The sequence below is a fragment of the Calypte anna genome, chromosome 8 (genome assembly GCF_003957555.1).
Source record: "Calypte anna isolate BGI_N300 chromosome 8, bCalAnn1_v1.p, whole genome shotgun sequence".
Lineage (NCBI taxonomy): Eukaryota > Metazoa > Chordata > Aves > Apodiformes > Trochilidae > Calypte > Calypte anna.
In genome coordinates this window covers 746,143-769,662 of record NC_044254.1, presented here as the reverse complement: position 1 = coordinate 769,662, position 23,520 = coordinate 746,143, and the positions used below count along the sequence as shown (strand labels likewise).

Here is a 23,520-nt window from a genome sequence, read left to right as displayed (position 1 = left end):
CCCGTTCCCTTTTTATCCTCTCGGCCAGTTCTGTGGGGGTTGGAGGAGGAGCAGAAGGGCAGCGCTGCGGGAAAGCTGAAGGGGCCCCGGGCTGTGTCACCACGGAGCCGCTCGGGGCAGCATCAGCACAAAGTCCTCACCCGGCCCAATCCCGGGGGTACCGACCCCAGTTCTGGTCCTGCTGGCCCAGAAGGATGGGGACGGGCCCGAGAAAAGCCCCAAAGAGGAGCAGAGCCCGGGAGCAGGCGGCACACAAGGAGAGGCTGAGCACAGCAGGTCTGTGCAGCAGGAGAAGGCAGAGACCCGAGACTGTTCCGGGGGGTCCAAACTGATGGATGGGCATTCCCTATGGATCAGGAGTTACACGGGACACAAGGTGCTCCTGGGGAGATTCCAACTGAACACAAGAGGAGAACTTTTCCCCCTGAGGACAGTCAGACACTGGGATGTCTCCCAGGGAAGGGGTGGGTTGTCCCCCTTTGGGAAGTTTGGGGTATGGGCAGGACAGGGTGCTGGGACACCTCACCCCAACCACAGCATCACAAGGGCTGGAGCAGGGCACCCCTCAGCTCCCTGACAGCCTGTGCCCCAGGACCCCCCAGGAAGCACTGTGCCAAATGACCCAGAACTGAGGATCAGACCCAGGACTGGCAGAGAATCCCTGGATGTGTCACCTCCCCGTGTCACAGGGTGTGGGGTGATGCCACCACCTCATGGCAGGGAAGGTCAGTGTAGCACTCCTGCCCCTGCTCAGACTGTTAGGGAGCAGTTTGTGGGGACATCTGAGTAGCCTGACCCACCTCAGACCCTCCTACCCTACACTGCAGCCCCCACCTGGGCACCCTCACCTCCCCCCTTGGCAGAGGGAGGATCAGCACACTGATTTACCCACCTCACAACCACAGCCTCTGAAAGCCAGGAGACACGTTTCTCCACATGACTGCTCCCAGTTTTCCAAGTTTTATCCTTCCCAGACCTCCCCCCCAGCTACCCCAGCTGGTCTCCATGCTGCAGGCTGAACGGACTGCCCTACAGCAAGGCTCTGCTTGTCCTGCAGCACAATTAAGAGATCTAAATCAACATGCCCATGCCATTTATTTCCCAGAAACACCAGAAACAAGAGGTCCAATTATCTTCTGAGAACTTTCTTGGTTTGATGAGCAAACAACCACCAGCAGAATAGTCCCCAGGGAAGGTGTTTCCAAAGCTGTGGCCAACCATAGGCTGTGTTTGGAGACATGAAACCTGGTGCAGAATCCCATCCTGTTACCTCCCAAAGGCAGTCCTGTGCACTGGCCCCAGATCTTCCCTGAGGGCTGCATCTGTGCTTCAGGAGAACTTCCCTGCCTGAGGTGGTGGGCCAAGGAAGCCTCCTGCTTGCTTGGTGGCAGCCCGGGAAGGAGCAAGACCAAGCATCTTCTGGATGTTCTGCAAAAAGAAGAAGAGCAGGACAGTGTTAGGCTGTGACTGGGGAGACAAGAAGAGAGGCAGAAATCCCAGCTCTGCTTCCAAGTTCAGACAAACTCAGGGTCTCACCCTTCCCAGTCTGGCTCCTGCACACTGGATCTCTATCTCTAGGTGTTCAGGAAGGCTCAGCACAGAGCCAGCCACCCACAGTAAGAGCTGAGCCACTCTCCTGCCACCTCCACAGGGACATTCTGAGCATCAGAACACTCTGAGCTGCCCAGGGCAGTGGTGGGGTCACCACCCTTGGAGGCATTTCAGAGCTGTGCAGAGGTGGTGCTGAGGGAAAACAAGAAGCAAGAAGAGAACCGAGTCACAGAGCCAGGCAGCAGCTAAAAACTCACAGCAGGTATTTAGAAGTTTGATGTTTTCCTTGATCTTTGTGAAATTCCCTTTCAGCTCTGCACCTACAAAGAGCTCCTGGTTCTGTCAGTAACTGCTGATCAAGAGGCTGCTCAAGCAGTGCTGCTGCAGCTTCTCATGCAAGGGAAAGCAGAAAGCAGCTGTGTCCTCCTCGGGTCAGCCAGCTAGGGAGACAGCAAGAGAAGGAAGGAGGATTCTCTTCAAACTTGAGTGTCCTCTCCAAAATAACTGCCAGGGCAGCTCAGAAAGCAAGGACAGAGTGCTTGAACTTCTTGTTATAGAAGAACAAACTAAAAAAAGCATACAGAGCTGGATAATTCCACAGTGGTTACATTAAAAAATAATAATAAGAGCCAGGAATTTTTCCAGGTGGAGGCTTTGCAAAGGAAGGTTTCAACCCATACCCGAGCATGCAAGTAAAGGAGAGGGATACTTGGGAAGCTGTTCCATCAGGCTGAGTCTGTGGTTTGTGCAAAGCAGGCACAGGTGGATACTCAGCAGCTCAACACACACACGAGACTGTGGGAGACTCCTTCCTGTGCTAACTCTGAACAGGAGGGATGAAAACAGCAGCAGCCGAGGGGCAGATCCTGCAACAGCAGAGGGTGCTGCAGAGCCAGCAGCAGGCACCACAGCACCGGGATCCTACCCTGCTCTGTGCTGCTTTCCCTGTGGAGCAGAGATCCTAGGAAAACAGCCCTGGAAGCAAAGGGGTGTGCACTGCCTCCTCCCTGCTCCTTCATGGATCAAGGGAGATGGGAACTGAGGTGCTCCAGTGCACCCCATCTGCTTCAGCAGCCCCAAGGGGAGAGAGATGGCAGCTTCTCTGTGAGGGGATTTAAGACTGCAGCCATTTTCCACCACTCTCCTTCCACAGGACTCTTCCTTTCTGCAGAAGGACAGAGCCCTCCTGACTCCCTGCAAAGCAAGCACTGCTGGACAACAACCCTCAAGTCTGCACAGCTGGAAACACCAGGGCTGGGAAAAGGACCAGCAGAAACCCACTCTGTCTGCTGGGCACCACTGCACAAGGAGCCCAGGTAGCTCCTCCCCACCCAAACCAAACCAAACCATCCCCTTGGGAAGCAGGAGGGAAGTCTGGAAGACTTCAGGATCCACATTCCTCATCTGAACCCTTCTGAACTCTCCTCAATAACTGCAGGAAGGACAGAAGCCACTTCTGCTTTTTCCTTCAAACCCAAAAGGGGCCTGAAAGAGAAGGCAGGCAGTGGCTCCCTGCCCCAGGATCAGGCTGTGTGGGAAAACACTCCTGGCACAGCAGGATCATTGCTCCCTCCCTTTCCCACTGGGAAAAAGTCAGAGAGAAGCAGCCTGATCTACAGTTCAGGCATGTGTGAAAAGGAAATGAGGATCAGGCAGTGCCTGAGGAAGAGCAACATATTCCTCTTCCCAAAGAGCACAGGTGAAGGCTGGGAGCTCAGCAACAGGAGCAGGGACAGAGGATGTAACCCTGACATTACTCCTCCCACCCAGCCCAACAGCAAAACTTTCCCAGCTGAAACCCAACAGCTCAAGGACCCTTGGAAGGCCTCTCCCAGCAACCTCCTCTCTCCAAACAGGAAGGCAGGAGGAACCAGAGGACAGGATTTACGTGCCAGGGAGAGCTGGGAACACAGCAAAGGAAGTTACTCACTGCAAGTTGACTATTTTGGGAGATGCTGGCCAGGTCACAGGCAGCAAGCTTCCCAGTCAGTGTTTGGAGGGCTGATCACCTCCACGTGCCTGAGGACCAGATGAAGAGAGTGCCTGATGCTTCTCCTGCCCATCCCCCTGGTCCCACTTTCATCCCCATTCAGTCTCTCCCCACCTGCACGTACTCCACTCCATTTCTCTCCAGACTCCTGCTTTTTCACACACACCAGTTCCTTTTCTCCTGAGCTTCACAGGGATGTCTCTCTTCCCTGCCTTCTACCCCTTCCCATGCAGCTCCGGGGTTTAAAGGGAAGGCTGAGGGATATTCCCTGACTTTTAGCACATCTCCACTCCTTCTCTTGTGTCAGCAGCATCAAGCCAGACCCCAGCTCCCACAGCACTTCTCTTCCCTTGGGCTAACAGATGTTTTGAAGCTGACCTGGTGAGATTTCCCCTTTTGCACACAGTGAAACACAAAAGGTCATAAAGTTTTCACCTCCAAGGTCATTGACAGCACCAAAAGCAACTTTGGCACCACTTAAAGCCCTGAATTACTTTCTTCCTCTCCCCCCCAGCCTTTCCAAGTCCTCTTCCCAGTGCTGTTATCACCCAAGTTCTTTAGAATAGTAATAAAGGCAAGAGCAGGATGCCAGCAATCACAGCTCCAGAAGTTGTCAGCTTTTGGGCTCTGCACTTCCCTCCACAGAGCAAGCAGGAAAAAACCTGAGCTGCCTACCAGCTGGAGATCTGCAGGTACACTTCATCACACTGCCAAGACTGCAACCCAATGCTCCAGAGCAAACCCACCCTTCTCCAGAGCAATAAAACAGCACCCATCCTCCACAGGGCCCTCAGCATGGGCTCTAAAGCACAAGGGCAATTTTTTTCCCCAGAATTTCTCCTGAAAGCCCAAGCCAGTGTAAATAGCTGGGTGTTTCTGCCCAGCACCTGACTGCATGACCACTCCAGTTGATGCCACCGACTGATTTCACAACAGGGAAAGATCAGGAAATTCCCAGGACTAGAACTAACCACAGGAATTATATCTCCAGACCAAGAAGAAAAAAAGTCCATGGGGATTTTTCAGCAAGAGAGGAGTTCCCTGATCAACCCAACCAGTCCACAGAATCTTCCTGATGATGGGTGTTACTGAGCTTCATTTAATCTGCACCATCAGAGAGCAAGGACTTTCCATGCAGCACAGAGCAGTTCCAGACAGGTCTGAAGGAAGAGCATCAGACCACAGCACCTCAGGAATTTCAGAAAGATGCTAAGGGATAACAAGGGCTCTCAGAGCAGCAAACTCTGCTCCAGCCACTAGGAACTGAAACACTCCTGCAGCAAACAGGAGGAGGAAGCCCCTGGCCTTTGTTCCTCTGAAGCTGGGTGGCCCAGATGACCTTTCCAACATGTTACTCCACCATCCATCTGCTCCCACACAGGACCAGACACAGCTCCATTTCAACACCAGCACCACCCAGTACCCAGGGCTATGGAGAGCTCAGAGCAGGCTGTGACCAAATGAACTCTTATCAAACTGCTGCATCACCCAACTTCTGGCAGCTGCTGGTGTTACATGCCACTTCCCTTTGCTGATCTGCTTTAAGTCTCTCTAAGTCCCTTGGCACTCCCTGAGGAAAAGCAACAAGTTGGACAGCAGCAAGAATTCACAAAGTGCAACAAAGAAAAAGGAAACCCAAACAGAGCAGAGCAGATAATCTGCAGTGAGCTGCAGCAGCATTCAGCCAGCCCCCAGAGCCTATTAACTCATCCCCAGCACTCTCGAGGGAAATTTGACTTCTGGTTACCCTGAGAGGGCTCATTTGTCCTCCCCAACTATTCTGCCACTTGAGCTGCAAGTGAACCTTCCTGGACAGGCACTTCCCTTACCCTCACTGATGCTTCTCCTTCCTAAGATGGGATTTATCAGCTTTGCTTGGGAGCCTGTGTAGCCTGCTCTGGGCTGATCACACCAGATCCCCTTTCTCTGTCACACCTCTAACACTGGGAGAGATTTGACAACAAAGGTAAAAGTTCTTAAGACTCTAGAAAAACAAAGAAAAAAACCCAAACAAACAGGCAGTCAGCAAAAACAGGAAGGACAAACCCAAAAGAACAAGCTTAACTCTTTCCTCACTTTTCCAACAAACTTATGGGCTGACTGAACCTGTACAGAACCTCAGGCCAGCAAGGAAATCCCCCCTGGTGATTCTACATTTCCCTTTTCTCCCATTACTGTAAAAGTTGTGGTTACTAGCAGCAATACTTCTGTTGGCTTCTGATGGAGACAGTGTGGTACTCCCCAGAGTGATCAGACACACCAGGAAGGAGCTGCCAACTCTGTCCCAGGGCCCTGGTTCAAGTCTCCAGTCCAGACTCCCACCCCAGCCCAGGAAAGAGCTGGTTTTATGATCCCAACCTGGGACTGCCTGGAATACAGAGCACAGGAACGAAGGCAAACAGAAAACCCACAACCAAAGATCAGTCTTTATGGGTGGCCATGTGCTCTCCCTGCTCCAGGAGTGAGAGAGAGTGAACTCACCTGCCTGATGGACATTGTGCAGAGAATGTAGAGGAAGATGAAGGAGCAGTCAGTGTAATCCTCACCCAGAAGGTTGCGGTGGGAGAGACCTTGGATATAGGAGAGGGGGATGAATGGAAGCTTTGCCACCACTCTGCCATCAAATCTGGAAAAGAGAGCACTGGGTCACAGCTGGGGACAGCAGAAGAGTCACAGGTTAGAAAATAGCAAGTGAGGATTCTGAACCAGGGCAGGTAGGAGCCTGCAGAAGGCTAAGAAGCCACACTGCCCTCTCCACCTTCCCACACACTGCTCCAAGGAGGATCAATACACCCTCTGCCAGAGCCCCCACAACCACCCAGAGGGTAAGCAGGCTGCCCTCAGGGACAGGTCTGACACAGGCAGAGCCAAAATGTTTCATAATGATTTAAGTGATCAGCTGGACAAGGAGAAGGATCCCACAACCTTGGTTGGTGTTGTGCAGTTGACCAGTGGATTTGATTTCCAGGTCCAGTTTAGCAGAGAACTTCCCAGAACTCAGTCAGCAAGTGAATAAAAGAGGGATGATCTTCACCCTGCTGTACTGCACTTAATGCAAGAAGATGGACTCTCTGCTTTAAGCAAAAGAGCATTTTCAAAGCAGAGCATAAAACCAGACACCTTTTCCTTTCCCAGAGCAGCCACACTTCTCAGCACAGGGTGGATGCTAAAGAGAACCCCCAGCAGAATGGTTTTAATACCCACAGTCCCTCTGAGTTAGCTCTGAAGACTAAAGCAGTGCAGAGGCAGGATGATACCACATATTCCAAGCAGCCTGTCCTGCTCCTGGAACTCCTCCAAGCCCACATTCCAGGGCATCAGGCAGAGTGTGAATTCTGGCCAGTTAGCAAAGATTTCTCCCAGGCCAGACAGCAGCCCAGCCTTTGAAGTGTGGGTGTGTGAGGCTCAGCAGCAGGGGTATATTTGGATGTTATTTGCTCTGCGTGTGCTGATTTTCTAACAGGTGTTTCTTGTTTCAAGAGACCCTAAATGAGTGTTCTTTCCTGTGGAGATAAGTTCACACAGCCACAGCTCCAACACACGCCAACATTGTTTACATCTCGGAGGCAGTTTGGCAGCAGAGCCAGGAACGGATGTTTATCTCCCTCCAACATCCCCCCAGTGGCTCCAAACCCTGCGTGATTCCTGCTGGGAGAGTGACAAGTACTTCAGCAGCAGCCCCCCGAGGTACCTGCTTCTAATCCCTCCAGGTTTTCACAGCTATCATGAAGTGGTACTGAACTGCAAGGAGGCCAGAGGATTGAGTGCATTAATAAGTTATGACAGGAGAAAACTGAGGCCTGCAGAAGGTAATCCCTCTGCCAGGAGATCTCCATCTGCTCAGAGGCCACCCCAGACCTCTGCCTGCTGCACCTTTCAGGCCACAACAGGCACCTGCCTGCTCATCCTCAGCAGGTTCTGCTCTTTGGGTCCAGTCCTCCTGCCTCCATGTGTCCTTCCAGCAGGGCAGCAGTGACACCCCAAGGACAAGACCCAAACAGTGCAGCCATTCCCATTCTGGCTGAGCTGGCCCTCTGGAGAGGTGAGGTGCCCAGGCAGAGAGAAGCAGTCCAGAGGGCAGCACCCATCCTGTGCTGATGCAGCTCCTGCTCCTTCAGTCCCTCAAGAGAAAGGAACTCATTCAAGAGCAGGAAGGGTACTTGCCAGCCCACTGAACTGCCTCTTCCCACTCTAGGAAAGCAGACAGAGTTTTGGGGTGTAATTTGGTTGGTTTTTTACTGCTTTTCAGCTTGTCTCAGGAGCAGGAGTGCTGTGTTTGTACTGCACCCAAGTAGCTAGGTGAGCACTGGGAGGCCTCAGGTGCAGCACTGCAAATCCCCCCAGGAGCTGGGACACTGGGCACTGGGCTCAGGATGCTCCAGGGCTGCAGTGACAGGAGCCAGCAGCCACCCAAGAGTGTACCCAGACTTTTAAGTCCTTTAGTGCCACGTTCCTCTGCTGACTGCCACAGCATTCCAGAGAGCAGGAGATGCTGAAGCCTGACTCAGCTGAATACAGCAACCACACAGTGGCACTTCTGTTATCATGCTACCCCCTCTTTGCAATTTATTCACCCACAGATCTGCAATAAAAGAACAAACTGACTACATCCTGGGGATTGCCAGCACAGAGGCCAAAAGTTTTGGTGCTCAAGAACATAAATTACTGCTTGCAGGGCAAATATATTGCCCAGACACTCAGCAGCCTCCCAAAGGTTGTACTCACCATGTTATCCTCAGACTTAACAGCCAACTGAAGTTCACATTTCAAGATTTAACTAAGTTTTAGAAATCAACCACTTTCAGTTTTTGGAAACAAAGCTGTTTATAAGCATAAAAAACAGTTTGGGCTTTTTTTTTTTGTCTGTTTTTTGGTTTTTTTTGTTAACCCAGCCTGATCCCAGGTCATTTTTAAAGCAAAGGAGGATTACAGACCATGTCTGGACCTGTTAGTATCCTGACTCTGATCACCTTAAGTAGTGTAACAACAAACTCCACAACTACAGCTCATTTCTAAGGCCAAGGGAGCAAAGCCAAAGAAGCTGAAAGTTGCAGCTGCTTGCCTGGCATCTGTTAAACTTGCCCTAACAAGGAACAAGTTAATGTTCCTAAGCCAAAAGGATGTTACAGTTGTGTCCAGATTAAATGCAACCTGTTCAGTCTGACTGCCTCTGGCATGCAGTGTTCCTTCTGGAGCAGCAGATGTGTGTGGTGAGCTAACCAGCACACCTTCATGTGACACACTGATCCATTTTATCCAGAGCAGTTATGGTTCTGGGAGGGACTCTGTCACTCTAACACTTCAGATGACAGCAGGGAGGTGAAGAATATACTCACCAGGAAAATTTAAACAAAAAGAAAGACAAAAAGCCACACAGCAAGCTGATACTCACATAGAGTTAAACATTCCCATCAAGGCAGTGAAGCAGAAGCCGATGGCAAACATGGATTTCATCCGAACCTGTAAGAAGAAAGATAACCAGGATGGGCCTACACTGAGGAGTATGAGCTCGTGATCTTAAGAAGAGGCTGATGTGAGGAGCTGACTCAAGGAGAAAGAAAAAGTGCTAAAGAATTGTCCTGTTACCTTCCACAGGTTGTTTCTTGCTTTGGGTTTTTGGTTTGGTTTTTTCCAGTGTGCCTATAGCACCATTCAGCAGGGATTGTTATACAGACAGAACTTACAAGTGGAAGGGAGACAAATTAATTCTGCTTTGAGAAATGATGGAGGTTTATAAACCTGAGGTAGGGAATGAGAGGAGGCAGTAGCTACTGGAGAACTCTGTGGCTCATACTAAAATCTGGAGCTATTAGAGATGTTCCAGGAGGACCTGTTGTGAGGAAAAGCCACCTAAAAGTCTGCTAATTGAACAGTTTTTCTGTTGAAAAGCTGACTGAAACCTTCAGCAGTCAGGAACTGCTGCTTGCATTTCTTACCATTGACAAGTCTCTGTTGTTATTCTTCAGTTTCTCTTCTTGTCTCTCTGGAAAGACAAAAACACCACAGCTATAATCAGTTACACCAACCTAGAAACCAAAATGTTTTCATTTCCAGGAAGATTTAACCTTCCTGGCTCCCCAAACAAACAACACTTCCAAAATCAACTCCAGCTCTTCATGCCAGAGAGAATAAAGTGAAAAACTGTACATAGCCAACTGCTTCTCCATCACAGTGACATGCAGCAAAGCAGGCACAAAAGAGGAGGAGGCTGGAATCACACACTCAGCACTTCTGAAAGAAATGCACAGAATGTCAGATTTGCTAACTCAACCAGCTGACAAAGGAGCACGAGCAAAGTTGCCAGAAAACAAAGACAGTGCCTCTGGATCAGACTTCTGAAAGAGAGCAGCCTCAAACTGCCTGCTGCCAGGCTCTTGTCACTGCATTAACCAGCATTTCATTGGGGAAGGGTCAGAAGGGACTCAAGAAACCACAGGCAGAGAGGGGGGCTGCCCCAGGGAGGTTAACACCCTCCTGCTCTGAGGAATGACCACAGACCCTGTCACACCTCCAAGGCTTCCCAAAGAGGAAAGCTGTTTTCTACATGGGTTTCACTAATGTGTGCATTACTGCTATGGAAACTGTCTGTCCTCGTGTCACCACAACCTTCACAGGTGCCCAGGCTGGTGGGAGGGCATTTCCTATGCCCCTCAGTGTCCCCCAGCCTGTCACCCTGCTTGTCCCACACCCCTCACTCAGACTGCAGAGCCAGAGGGGCAGCCAGGGCTTGGAAGCAACACAAAATGAGCATGCAGAGAGTGAAGAACCAGCCCAGGGACAGTGTGAGTGAAGAGAGGGGCAGTGCAGGACTGGCAGGGGCTCTGCATCAGGGGATTCTCCACTGGGTCCCCTCTGAAGTCGCAGTACCAGAGGACAGGAGCTCAGCAGCTGTCTCCCCAGCCCCTGTTCAACACAGGGACTCACAGAAAGCATTGTGAAAAGCAACACCAAGGCCTCTGTGCCATTTCTTAGAAGCCTTAATGCTGGTTTGAAACACTCCCTAACTACAAACCATCCCCTCCCAGCAAAAACTTTCCAGGCATCTGCTTCCTGACCCAGGTGGAGAGTTTAGATCTGGGACATTTCAGCAACCACAGGCCAGTTCTTTAGGAATCACATTTGGCACAAATACTTGTTTTTTCCCCTCTGCTACATAAATAATCATCTATTTAGATGGGCTAAAGGTAACAGAAGAGATTAAAAATACAGCCCTGATCCCCCAATATTCCCTGTACTGTTGCTGACCCATTTTTACAAACTCCAAAGAGGCTCTGGGTGTCTTAGCACCTCCCAGACACCTGGTCCTGCCCCCATCCCACACAAACAGCCCTGAAGGTCCCAGCAGTTGCCACACAGCCAGGCAGAAGCACAGAGAAAGAGGACAGGGTCAACAAGCAGCACCCTGGGATCCAAATCCTTGTTGTGCTTACTGGAACAGGGACACAGCAATAACATCACTTGCCAGCATTGTTGTTGCTTGGGGCTTTTTTGTTCATTTTTGGGTTTTTGTTGGGTTTTTTTGCTGTCTCCCCAGCACTCATGAGGACTCCTGGGAACATTACCCTCTTTTCTGCTAGGGCCACATGGACACAAAGCTGCAGCAAAGTTGAAGCCAACAAACACTCCTCCAGCTGCAGGGACAGCAGCTGCACTGGGATGCTAAAGGTGTGCTGGGAAGGTGGCTTAGACACAAGGGGACTTGTTCACTTTACATTTCAGAAGTTTTATAAGTAATAAACACCAAATGAAGCCTTCCCACACACCTCTCACCCTGCCTCTTCATGCATGTGCACAGGTCATCCCTTAAGGAACCCAGTAGTACCATGCACACACCTCCTGCCTCCATCTGCACACCAGCAGCTGGGATTTATCTGTGAAGAGCTCACTAGTTCATTATTACACTATTTATATATTTTATTAGTGTAGCAGGGACTCCAACACAAAAAAAATTTGCTGTTAGAACAATTCTACACCTTGCAGAACAGCCTGACAGCCAGTAAGTTACTGGGACCAGAGATTTCAAAAGGACTCAAGAACTGCAAGGGGTTTTCTGGGTGTCCAGCTTGACATTTAGGGCCCAATTTCTTAGAAACACTGCAAGTTCAGCTTTGCCTGCAAACAAGTTACACAATATTTGCAAAAAACCCACAACCAACCAACCAATCACAAAACCAACCAGTCAGTCAGCTTCAGTATCCTAGGCTTGGCCCAAAAGCACCACAGCAAACAATCAGTTCCCTAAGTTCTTTTCTTAGCCCCTCTGTGCTTTGTCTTTCATTTGCAAAACAGTTTTATTTCAGTGTGTTAAAAAAAAATTACTAATTGTGGAGCACCTGCAATTCCCCAGGTGCTCCTGTTTGTTACTTTAGTCCAAGCACAACATATTCTCTAGCAGGAACATGGCTTGGACGGTGCCCTGCAGAAAGTCACTGCCACAGAGCCAGAAGTTCCCATAGCCACCAAGTGCCATTCATCCCAGGCAGGGGTTATTCAAGAGTAAGACCTGAAAATGCAGAAGAATTTTGGCTCCTGTCCCTTCAGGAACCTAATTGATAACAGGTTTTATACCTAGGAAGAGCTGTTTGAAGATATGTTTATAATTATCCCCAGGCTTTGTGCAGATCAAATGACTAATCCAGCTACCTGGTGTTACAGAGGAATGAGGAAACCAACTCCCAGGAGCTCTCAGAAGTGTTCCTGCCATGATTTCTGCAGTAATGACACTGGGGTTTGCTGCACGTTTTAGGGCCCTGCAGACAACAGGACCCTGTAAAGCACATGTCCATAAACACCTGCCAGGCTGTCCCTGCATGGCCCAGGGCTGAGAGAGACCATGACCCAGAAAGAGCTCACTGACAGTGTTTCTCACAGAATGGAAAAAACCAGTCCTGAAAATTAAGCAAAACTGATTTGCATATTAACTCCAAGTGTGCTGAGATTTATTTAGCATCCCTCCAGCTCTGAAGTGTTCAAACAGGAAAAAAAGAAACCCAAAGATCACAATCAGTCACAAAGCTATTGCAAGCTGACAGTGCATGGCAGCAAAGTTAACAGAAGTTAATAAGCCATGGACATGAAGGCTCAGATCAGAGAGAAAGGCAACCAGCTCAACAAGTGCTGATGCTCTGGGTGCTTTCGGCTGAAATCATCAAGAGGTTGGATGCCTCCTGCCTGGGGAAGGTAAGGCACAAGTGTTCATACTGCAGTCATCACAGGAATCACCCCTAATTCCACTTGAAATAAATATCTTTGGGAGGGAGGAGAGAATAACCACTTGCATGACTTTCCCAACCTTTCCTCATGCTTGGGGCACAGCACTGCTCTCCCAGTCTTAGCACTGCTCTCCCAGTCTTACCTATTTTCTTCTTCTGCTGTCTGCCTGCTGACTCAGTTATCGTTTCCTTCTTCTTTTCCACTGCCAAGGGAAAAGCAAGAAACTGCATCATTTCTGCAGAGGGATACCCCCACCCCAACCCTTCAGGGGCACAAAGGAAGCTGGGTGTACAGCTAAGAACATGGTCAGAAGCAACAAGTTATAAACCACCAAGGCTGACCCCACCAAACACTTACCAATAAAATTTTAAAGTATCAGAAGCACTTACAAATAAAATTAAAAATACCAACCCCCTGGATGAGAGCTAGAAATACTTAAAGGGTTAATTTTAAACTCTGTTAGGAGCCCATCACGTTGTGAACTGAGCAGTCTGGGGACAATTCTGGCTCCAATGACCCTTGCTGATTTTCCATGAGTACCAGACAGTCCTTTTGATTCAGCAAGTGTAATGAAAAGAGCTTTGTGGGCAGCTCTGCTTCCAGCTCTCTGCAGTGGGCAGCAGAACACAGCACAGCCTGTCTCCTCATCCATCCCTTCTTCACAGGCAGCCATTCCCAGGGGAAATGCTTCCAAGGAGCCAGCCACAGCCCTTCCATTCTTCAGTTAATTAGTGCTGAAGAGTTCCCAGTATTTTATAGGAAGAGCCTAAGCTCAAAGCTACCAAGCCCCCAGCTCAGAGCAAGCACCTGAACGCCAACATGGCAGAAAAAAGGGCTGACCTCAAACCAACAGAAAAAAAAAGAGCCAAAAGGGCTCTTCCAGAGAGAAAGAGACATTTTAATTTAAGAGCTATAGGAGAAGTACTGCAAGAAGTGAGACTGACACAGCATGGCTGTTGTTCCAACAGACAGCAGCTGGTTTCACTCTCAACTCCATGGATTTGTGCACTACCTCCTCTCCCAGTGAGCAGCTCTGGCTGCTCCTCAGCTCACAGAACCAGAAACTGGAGCACACAGAGGAGAACAAATATCTGGCCTTGATTTCCAAAGGGATGTGAAATAGAGAGGGGCAGCCTTTAAAGCCAGACAAGTGGTAGTGCTGGCTTCTGAAACGCCTGTGACATGAGTCTGTCAAAACCACCAGAAAAACCAGGCAAGACCCCTCAGCACCACTTCTCCTGTGGCAAAGCAGATCTCTGGCAGGCAGGAGAGCACAGGGGGAACCCCAGGGAAGGCTGGAGGGAAGTTCCAGGTGACACAGCACACCCAGCACTCACAGTCTTCTCCCCATCATCTTCCTTATGCCAAACCCAGCTGCAGGTCCTGATCAGTCCACCCCAACCCTACACCTCGTGGCCCCCCAGCCATAAAGTGCTGAACACTCTTTTTCAAGCCCACCTCTTGCTCCCAGCCCTAAGGAGAGAGCTTCCCCCAGAGCCCAGCTTCCCTCCAGACAGTGCTGTCAGGCCTCATGGAACCCCAAGGAACCCCACAGCCCCAATTCCCTTATTCCAGCCAAACAAGCACTTTTCAGGCAGGCTCACATAATGACAAGACAAGAGCAGCTCTAGAGACAGCCCCCCACCTTGCAAATCTATATTTTATCCCAGGTTTATACCAGAACCTCTGCAGCAGCCTCAGACACTGCTGTGAAAGCAGCCAAGGGCTGCTGAAGCACACTACTTGGCACGTTTGTGTTTTGCAAACCCCAAGGACTGCTACGACTCCCCTGGGACAGCTTAAAGGTCTCAAAAATGTGTTTTTTCCTGTTAGGATGTGTTAGATAACAGCTGAAAGGTGTGGCTCAAGTGGTCTACTTTGCAAGTCCTCTGCAAGCCATCAGGTCAGCCAGCTGTCCTTGGCAAAGGAGGAGGGAGGGGGAAAGCACAAAGCTGAGTTTTCAGTTTAGTTTCATAGAATCATAGAATCATAGAATTAGCCGGGTTGGAAGGGACCTCAGAGATCATCTAGTCCAACCCTTGACCCACCAGTCTTCACTTTTTTTTTTTTTTCCACTGGTCTTCACTTTTTTTTTTTTTAGTTTTGTGAGTGGTGGGGAAAATCAAAGGAGGACAAACTATGCAGGAGCCTCATCTTCCCCTCCACAGATTACAGCCTACAGAGCAGAAGGGCTATGAAAGCAAACAGCATTAAACCCTTAGAGCAGTCACTGAGCCCCAGAGCATAAACCCTGCTGACACTTTGCACAAACACACTGGGACATTAAGTTTCCAGCTGCTTCTCCAACTTGCTCTTCTGGGGCTAATTCTACCCTCACATCTTTGTCAGACCAGTGAGATTAAAAGCAGAGATGCAAATCCCCTCTGATGCTGCTGCCCCCAGTGCAGAGGCTGTGCCACCAGCATGGCTGCACCTCAGCTCTTCAGTTTGTTTTGCCCAGGGAAGGCTGAAAGAGCCAGACTGGAAAAGAATGCTTTGATATTGTTGTGCTCTGATGCACTCAGAGTGCTGACAGCACGGTGAATTACTGGTAAGGTAAAACCAGCCCAGGTTTGGCCACAGCTGCTGCACGGTGCCTCTTGTGCTGCAGCTTCTGTGGGGTGTGGAGAGGTGAGTGGGAAAGCTGAACTTCCTGCTCCCTGGCTTCTGGTTCAGGCAGGTGCTCAGCCTCCTGCTTCCCCTGTATCTGGTGGGATCCTCTCACTGCTCACCCTCAGCTCCCTTTGCCTTTCATCCTTTGCTCACCCCCCCTCAGATCTCCTCTCTGGGGAAGCAGCCTGGGACATTTTTCCTAATCAATTCTCTTTGTTTCCAGGTGACACAAGGACAATTCCTTTTCACCCCAGCTGACAGCTCAGCCCTTGCCATCAGGACTTTGTCTTTACTCACCCCCCACCACTGATGATCAGTTCCACTCTTTACACATAATTCTTTCCTCTCCTCTCATCCATTATCCACCCCCAGCTCTTTCTCAAGTTCTCCACAGCCCTTGAAAAGCAGAAACTGCATTTTTCAACTTATTCCAGACACCTGAAGGCTCCTACATGTACAGGCACTGGTGCTATTCCTGTGTCAGTACCAATCATTACTCCTCCTGCCCTTCACTAAGAGCAGGGACAATCCAGACAGTGCAAGGCCCTGGAGGAACCTTCCTTCCTGCAGAAGACAACTGAGGACAGGAATAAGTTCTCTAGAGTTACATAACTTGCAAAATGAGGCTCCCAGCTGAGAAAAGGGGCAGCAGGAATATCCCAGAGCAAACTCTCCATCATTTGACATCTCCTAGAGCAGGCTGCAAGACAATTACTCACATTTCTTGCTCTGCTTTTCCACTTCAGCCTTCAACCTCTTGTACTTGTCTGTCCTGTACACCAGCACCCAGGTGATACCTGAAACACAGACTCAGCAAGTCACTGGGTAGGTAAAGCCCCCCTGCAGGAGCAGAGACACAGGGGAGCAAATACACACTCCAATAAAGTAAAAAAATACATTCCATGCCCACAACCCCACGTCATGGCACAGCAGAGGTACCAGGAACCACCAGAAAGCTGTGGCACCACTTTCCTTTAAACCCCCCCCAGTCTCCAGGCAGCAGTGGTGCCTACAGGGAAAGGTCTCCATGAGTTATGGGCTGGGGAGCCCATCCAGCTCCTCCCTGCTCACACCTACCAGCACCTGCTCACTTTAAACCTCACTCAGACACCAGGCATTTCTGTGTTCTGCCTTTCCCCAGCACCTAATGAGGAACAATTCCCACCCCTAGCAGGACCTGCCAGCAGCAGCACACCCTGAGCAGACAAACAGACCCCTCAGACAAGAAGAGACCTCCCAAGCCTTGCCTGGCCAACTCCTTGCACCCAAACGTGCTCCTAACAAGCTGTGCAGAGCCAGGGGTTTGTGAAGGCTTCAACTGAGCTCCCACACAAAGCCTTCAGCCTTTTTCTTTTTCTTTTTAAGCTTTGCTGTACCAAGAGCCCTGTGCTGCTGAGGCCCAGGGCTGCCCTGCTGCAGGGGAGGGGACCCAAGGGATGCTCCTGAGCTCAGTGCAGCCTGGAGCTGTGAGCAGAGAGGGATGTGACAGCACCTCACCCCACAGGCAGCAAGCAGGCTCCTCAAGAGCCAGCACCACATCCCAGCTGGGACATCCCCATGGGACCCTGCAGCTCTGGCAGGGAGGTGATATACCTGTGGGGCACAGCTCGGTGCCTGGGACATGGAGCAGCTCCCACAGACAGGACCTCTGCAGCTGCCCCCATTGCCCCCTGACACCCCCCAGCCCGCCCAGCAATCCCCACCCCACCTCCAGGAGTCTCTCCTCCTCCTCCTCCTCCTTCCCACGGGAGGCACAGACCCCCCGTGCCCTCCTCCATCACACCCCAATCCCCTCCCAGCCCAGCTCCCAGGACCCCCCCAGAGCCAGGCCCCAGGTAACCCCGAGCAGCTGAACTCCCCACACTCCAGGCCCAGCTTTTCCTTCCCCCTTTCCTCTCCTTCCCCCCCCTCATCCCCACACCGCCCTTTCCTCCTCTCCCTCCCGCCCATCAGTGGAAACGCAGCCTCCTGGCAGCCCCGAGCTCCTTCACAACCTCCCCGGAGCTCCCTTGGACACCCCCCGAGGCCAAGCCCAGGCCTGAGGCCTCCCCGCTCCTCCGGGCCCCGTCCCGCAGTCACCCTCGGCCAGCAGCGCGGTGCACACGGAGATGAAGACGATGAGGAGGGTGTCAGCGAACATGGTGCTCATGGTGATGGTGACAGTGACAATAGCACCACAACCACCCCCCCACCCTGCCCCGGGAACGCCGCCGCACTCCCGGAAATAAACCCCGACACCCGGAAGCTACCGGGCACACGTCGCCTAGCAACGACCGGAAGAGAGAGACCGTGCTTCCGGGAGACGGCGCCGGCCAATCGCGGAGGCGGAAAGAGCGGGGGGCGGGGAAAGCGCGGACAGACGCTGCTGCGATTGGCTGAGGCCGCTGTCACTCCTGGCGGCGCCCCGCCCCTCCCGCGGCCTGGTGGTGCGGTGCGGCCTGTCATGGCGGCGGGGCGGGGGTAACGGGTGTAAGATAATGTTTATTAATGTAATGTGCTGGGGGTTATTGGTGAGATGTACTGGAGTAAAACTGCCGGGATAAAGCAGTAAACAGAGCAGGTGGAGGCCCCAGCAGCCCAGCCCTGCTCCTGGAACTCCTGAAGGCTCTTTCCTGACATTAAACACTGGGATGTGGAGCTGGGCTCCTCTGAGCTGTGCCCAGGCCTCCTGCAGGGAAACAGAGAGCAGGGAGCTGAGGGCCTTCTGCATGGAAATGGGCTGAGAGCAGCTGGACATGAAGTGTGTGTTGGAGAAGGGACTGATGGAGAAGGGACTGATGGAGAAGGGACTGATGGAGAAGGGACTGATGGAAGGGACTGATGGAGAAGGGACTGATGGAGAAGGGACTGATGGAGAAGGGAGTGATGGAGAAGGGACTGATGGAAGGGACTGATGGAAAGGGACTGATGGAAGGGACTGATGGAAAGGGACTGATGGAAAGGGACTGATGGAAGGACATCCCAGGGTGACCACTCCCCAGCTAAGAATGCAAATATTCCCAGGAAATCTGATCATATTACCATTAGTTCCAGGCAATTGGGTAAGTCCTGCAGTCAGTTCCTGCCTGCTGTCACTGGTGGCACGCAGGGCTGTGGGAGCTCTCGTGCACCAGCACTGCAACCAGGAATGCCAGAGGGTTCTTTCGGTGCCAGAACCCCATGGTTTGTGGCAGAGGATCAGGCACCTGCAGTCCTGCTGGCTGCCCTCCTGTCCCAGCACCCCCAGTCCCTCCCCACGCCTTCCCAAACCCCCCACGGCTCCTCCCCAGCTGCTCTGGGGCCGTTTCCTGGGAAAAACACAGAGGAGGCATTTGCTGAACATTCCCTGTGGAGCTCTGAAGGGGCTGGCTTGGAGCAGCCTTCCTTCTTCCTGAGGCTGTGTCCTGCCTGAGCTGCCCAGGGGCACGGGTGTCCTGGTCACACGTGGCAGTGGGAGGTGTGTTCTGGGATCCAATGTTTGCAGATGTCCCTGCCTGCCCTTCCCTGCCTCTTCCTGGCTGAGGAGGAACTGCAGCCAGTGACCCAAAGGGCTGGGGGCAGGGAAGGAAATCAGCCATGGAAAGGTGGGATGAGGCTGGGAAGGATGGTGATGAGGGCACTGAAATCCTGGGAAGGATTTAGCAGGGGGATTGAGTGACTGGACTGAGGCTCTGGCAGTTGGACCTGGAGCAGCAGAACCGGGCTGGACCCACAAACTCGTCTGGGGTGAGGAGGAGACCTGGAAAGCAAAACTGCAGAAAAGGGAAGAGGGCAGGCAGGGCAGGGCAGGTCTCCAGCTGTCCTGGTGGCACGGGAGGTTCCCAGCCCTGAGCAGCCACACACACAGAGCTGAGGGAAACATGAGGAGGGCCCCGAAATCAAACACCCCACTCAGCAAGGGGGTGAGCAGAGTGGCCAGAAGGCCAGGGAAGGGATTCTGCCCCTGTGCTCAGCCCTGGTGAGGCCACAGCTTGAGTCCTGTGTCCAGTTCTGGGCCCCTCAGCTCAGGAAGGAGATTGAGGTTCTGGAGCAGGTCCAGAGAAGAGCAAGGAGGCTGTGAAGGGATCCAGCAGAATTCCTGTGAGGAAGGGCTGAGGGAGCTGGGGGTGTTGAGGCTGGAGAAGAGGAGGCTCAGGGGAGACCTCATCACTCTCTGCAACTCCCTGAAAGGAGGTTGGAGCCAGGGGGGGGTTGGGCTCTTTTCCCAGGCAACTCTCAGCAAGACAAGAGGGCAGGGTCTCAAGTTGTGCCAGGGGAGGTTTAGGTTGGAGATGAGAAAGAATTTCTTTCTGGAGAGGGTGGATCAGGCATTGGAATGGGTTGCCCAGGGAAGTAGTGGATTCTCCGTGTCTGGAGATCTTTCCAAAGAGCCTGGATGTGGCACTGAGTGCCATGGGCTGGGAACCACGGGGGGAGTGGATCAAGGGTTGGACTTGATGAGCTCTGAGGTCCCTTCCAACCCAGCCCATTCTGTGATTCTATGATCAGGCAGCAACCAAATCCTCCAAATCCTGGAGCCATTTGCACAGCAGGAGGCACAGGAGGCAGTGCAAGGAGCCAGGGGTCAGTGAATGGGCAGCTTGGCACCCTCTGTGCCCTCAGGGAAGTCCTGGGGTCACCTCTGGGCACAGGGAGCTCTCTGCAAGGCTGGGGAGAACTGGAGAAGAACCCGTGAGCAATGGGGAGTCCAGTGAAGTGAGAGCCACTGGGAGGTGGGGATGGAATTCAGGATGGATGTGGCAGTTCAGGGTGCAGCAGGCAGGTTGGATGATGAGGAGGGACTCTGGAATCGCTCTGTGTCCTGCTGAGTGACACTTGGCTCTCTTCAGAGCTCCCTGGCTGTGAGAGGGACAAAGCAAGGCAGGATTTGGAAGCAGTTTCTCCTGTAATGCCATGGGAAATGATCCCCAGGCTGTCAGGTATCACTGCTGAACATCAGCTGCCACAGAGCACCACAGAACAGCCAAAGCAGGAGCCTCTTTCCTCTCTGGTGGCCACGCTTTGAGCTGGAGGCAGAGGTGACCCGAGCTCTCTGACATTTCATCCTGTCCTTTTTGGGGTCCTTATCAGCAGGTGTTCTCTGGTTTGGTTTTGTTGGCTTTTTGTCTCCCCGAGCAGCAGAAGGCACGTTACCCTCAGTGGCATTTCCTTTTCAAAACAGCATTCTGGGCTTTGATCAGCCTGTAAAGAGCAGATGAAGAGCTGGGTGCAGTTTTATCCAGTCTGACAAACCTGGGATGTGAGAACAGGGCAAACATCTGCACAGTGCACAGCTCTGGACACACGAGGTTGTGGGCAGTGCTATCTACAGACTGCAGGGGTAATATCTGTGGAGGTGACCTTGAAACCAGATTAGGGAGAGACGTCTCAAAATGGGGTTTATGCACCAAGGTCTCTAAACTGAAGAGAAGATTCAGCTGCTTTGCACAGCACGTTACTGACCAGTGGCTCAGAAGTGGAGTGTCTGAAACTCTCAGATAAGTTTTGAGGAAAAGAAGGCATTTAAAACTAACAGGGACTTGGGAGGGACTCACCTCCAGATTATAGCCCTGGCTGATTTTGATAGAGCCATTAATCTTGTGTTCTGTATAAATAAACCCTGAATATCTTTAGCTTGTGCTCCTGGAGGGTCCGTCAAGGGGCACTTTGTTATCCTCACCTTGGCGAGTCTGTCTGCTCCTGCCACATGGCCAGTGTCTGGCTGAAACTGGGGATGAAGTTCCAGGATGGGCACCCTGCAGGGAGCTCTGAGATCCATGGACAGCAGAGTCTGAAACAGCTTCAGCAGAGCCAGGGGGAGAGCACTGAGTGGAGGCAGGAGGAGAGGCACAGCACCCAGAGAGCACTGTGTGCTGGGGGGGCTCTGACCTGCAGGTCTGGGTGTGAGGATGTGGGGTACCAGGGAGCTGTGAACACCTCCTGGGGCTCCTTGGAGTGCACATGATCTGTGCCCAGCCCTTGGAAACAGAAATCCACTGGAATTCATCCCTGCAGGAACTTCTCATCCTCATGGAGCACTTCCTGCCCTGGCATGGGCTGTCTGCATTGCCACCAGATGCAGTCCATGGGGTGACTGGAGGGGAACTGGGAATGGTGGGCAGAGAGAGGCCAGAGCTGCCCAGGAGATCCTCCCTCACATCCTCTGTGATGAGGACTGGGATGTGGCACCCACCTGGCAAACATTTCCCCCCCTGTTTCACTGTGTTGAAATGGGAGATTTGAAACAAGTGATGTTCCTGTGAACAGGGCTGGGAGGAACCTGGGGCAGCCCCTGCCCCAGCACAGGATCAGCTCCACTGAACAGTTCTGGTACAGGAATTGCCTGGTGCATTTTCTAAAAACTCCTCGGTGGTGGAGAGTCCCTACAGACCCCATTCCAGCACATCACCCTTCTCAGGCTCAGAAAATGTCCCCGAATACACGTCCTGAACTGCTCCTGTTGCCATCTGAGCTGGCAACGTTTTGTTCTGATGCCCACGGGGGAGAGAAATGGGAAATGAGAAATGTATTCCCTTCCCGTGGCAAGCTCTGGTGTCTGTGGGGATGGTTATGGTGTCTGTGGGGATGGTTATGGTGTCTGTGGGGATGGTTATGGTGTGTGTGTGTGGGGATGGTGTGTGTGGGGATGGTTATGGTGTGTGTGTGTGATGGTTATGGTGTGTGTGTGTGGGGGGATGGTGTGTGTTGGGGATTGGTTATGGTGTTGTGTGGGGATGGTTCTGGTGTGGTGTGGGGATAGGTTATGGTGTGTGTGGGGATGGTTATGGTGTGTGGTGTGTGGATGGTTATGGTGTGGTGTGGGGATGGTTACTGGTGTGTCGTGGGGAATGGTTATGGTGCTTGTGTGTGCGGGGATGGTTATGGTGTGTGTGTGGGGGTATGGTTTGGTGTGTGTGTGGGGATGGTTATGGTGTCTGTGGCGGACTGGTTAATGGTGTGTGTGTGATAGGTTATTGGTGTGGTGTGTGGATGGTTTATGGTGTCTGTGGGGATGGTCATCGGTGTGTGTGGGATGGTTTGGTGATGTGTGTGATAGGTTACGGTGTGTGTGTGGATGGGTTATGGTGTGGGTGTGGGGTTGGTTATGGTGTGTGTGTGGGGATGGTTATGGTGTGTGTGTGGGGATGGTTATGGTGTGTGTGTGGGGATGGTTGGTGTGTGTGGGGGGGGGTTATGGTGTGTGTGTGGGGATGGTTATGGTGTGTGTGGGGATGGTTATGGTGTGTGTGGGGATGGTTATGGTGTGTGTGTGGTGATGGTTATGGTGTGTGTGTGGGGATGGTTATGGTGTGTGTGTGGGGATGGTTATGGTGTGTGTGTGTGTGATGGTTATGGTGTGTGTATGATGGTTATGGTGTGTGTGTGATGGTTATGGTGTGTGTGGGGATGGTTATGGTGTGTGTGTGTGTGTGATGGTTATGGTGTGTGTGTGGATGTTATGGTGTTTGGGGGATGGTTATGGTGTGTGTGTGGGGATGGTTATGGTGTGTGTGGGGATGGTTATGGTGTGTGTGTGTGTGTGATGGTTATGGTGTGTGTGTGGGGATGGTTATGGTGTGTGTGTGGGGATGGTTATGGTGTGTGTGTGGGATGGTTATGGTGTGTGTGTGGGGATGGTTATGGTGTGTGTGGGGATGGTTATGGTGTGTGTGTGGGGATGGTTATGGTGTGTGTGGGGGATGGTTATGGTGTGTGTGTGGGGATGGTTATGGTGTGTGTGTGGGATGGTTATGGTGTCTGTGGGGATGGTTATGGTGTGTGTGTGTGTGTGTGGGGGATGTCATGGTGTGTGTGTGGGGATGGTTATGGTGTGTGTGTGTGTGGGGATGGTTATGGTGTGTGTGTGGGATGGTTATGGTGTGTGTGTGATGGTTATGGTGTGTGTGTGTGTGATGGTTATGGTGTGTGTGTGTGGGGATGGTTATGGTGTGTGTGTGTGGGGATGGTTATGGTGTGTGTGGGGATGGTTATGGTGTGTGTGTGGGATGGTTATGGTGTGTGTGGGGATGGTTATGGTGTGTGTGTGGGGATGGTTATGGTGTGTGTGTGGGGATGGTTATGGTGTGTGTGTGGGGATGGTTATGGTGTGTGTGGGATGGTTATGGTGTGTGGGGGGATGGTTATGGTGTGTGTGTGGGATGGTGTGAGTGGGATGGTGTGTGGGGATGGTTATG

The 23,520-nt window shown here is 51.9% G+C and overlaps 1 protein-coding gene across 1 annotated transcript; it reads right to left on the bottom strand.

Annotated features, from left to right (window-relative positions):
• Nucleotides 1-1,076: 1,076 nt before the first annotated feature.
• Nucleotides 1,077-17,617, bottom strand: TMCO1 (transmembrane and coiled-coil domains 1). Its single transcript, XM_030455108.1, has 7 exons — nt 17,447-17,617; nt 16,087-16,164; nt 12,897-12,956; nt 9,478-9,524; nt 8,934-9,001; nt 6,023-6,167; nt 1,077-1,428 (listed from the first exon to the last, which is right to left on the bottom strand). The coding sequence occupies exons 1-7, from the start codon at nt 17,514-17,516 to the stop codon at nt 1,330-1,332; spliced, it is 567 nt and encodes a 188-aa protein (XP_030310968.1). The 5' UTR covers nt 17,517-17,617; the 3' UTR covers nt 1,077-1,329.
• Nucleotides 17,618-23,520: the final 5,903 nt, after the last annotated feature.

Bases quoted from the DNA above. Each gene is read 5' to 3' on its own strand.
- TMCO1 (XM_030455108.1), bottom strand. From the start codon at position 17,516: ATGAGCACCATGTTCGCTGACACCCTCCTCATCGTCTTCATCTCCGTG. The intron at 9,525-12,896 runs GTAAGACTGGGA...TTGTCTTTCCAG, and splicing joins ACAGCAGAAGAAGAAAATAG to AGAGACAAGAAGAGAAACTG. The intron at 6,168-8,933 runs GTGAGTATCAGC...TCTCTTTTCCAG, and splicing joins ATGGGAATGTTTAACTCTAT to ATTTGATGGCAGAGTGGTGG.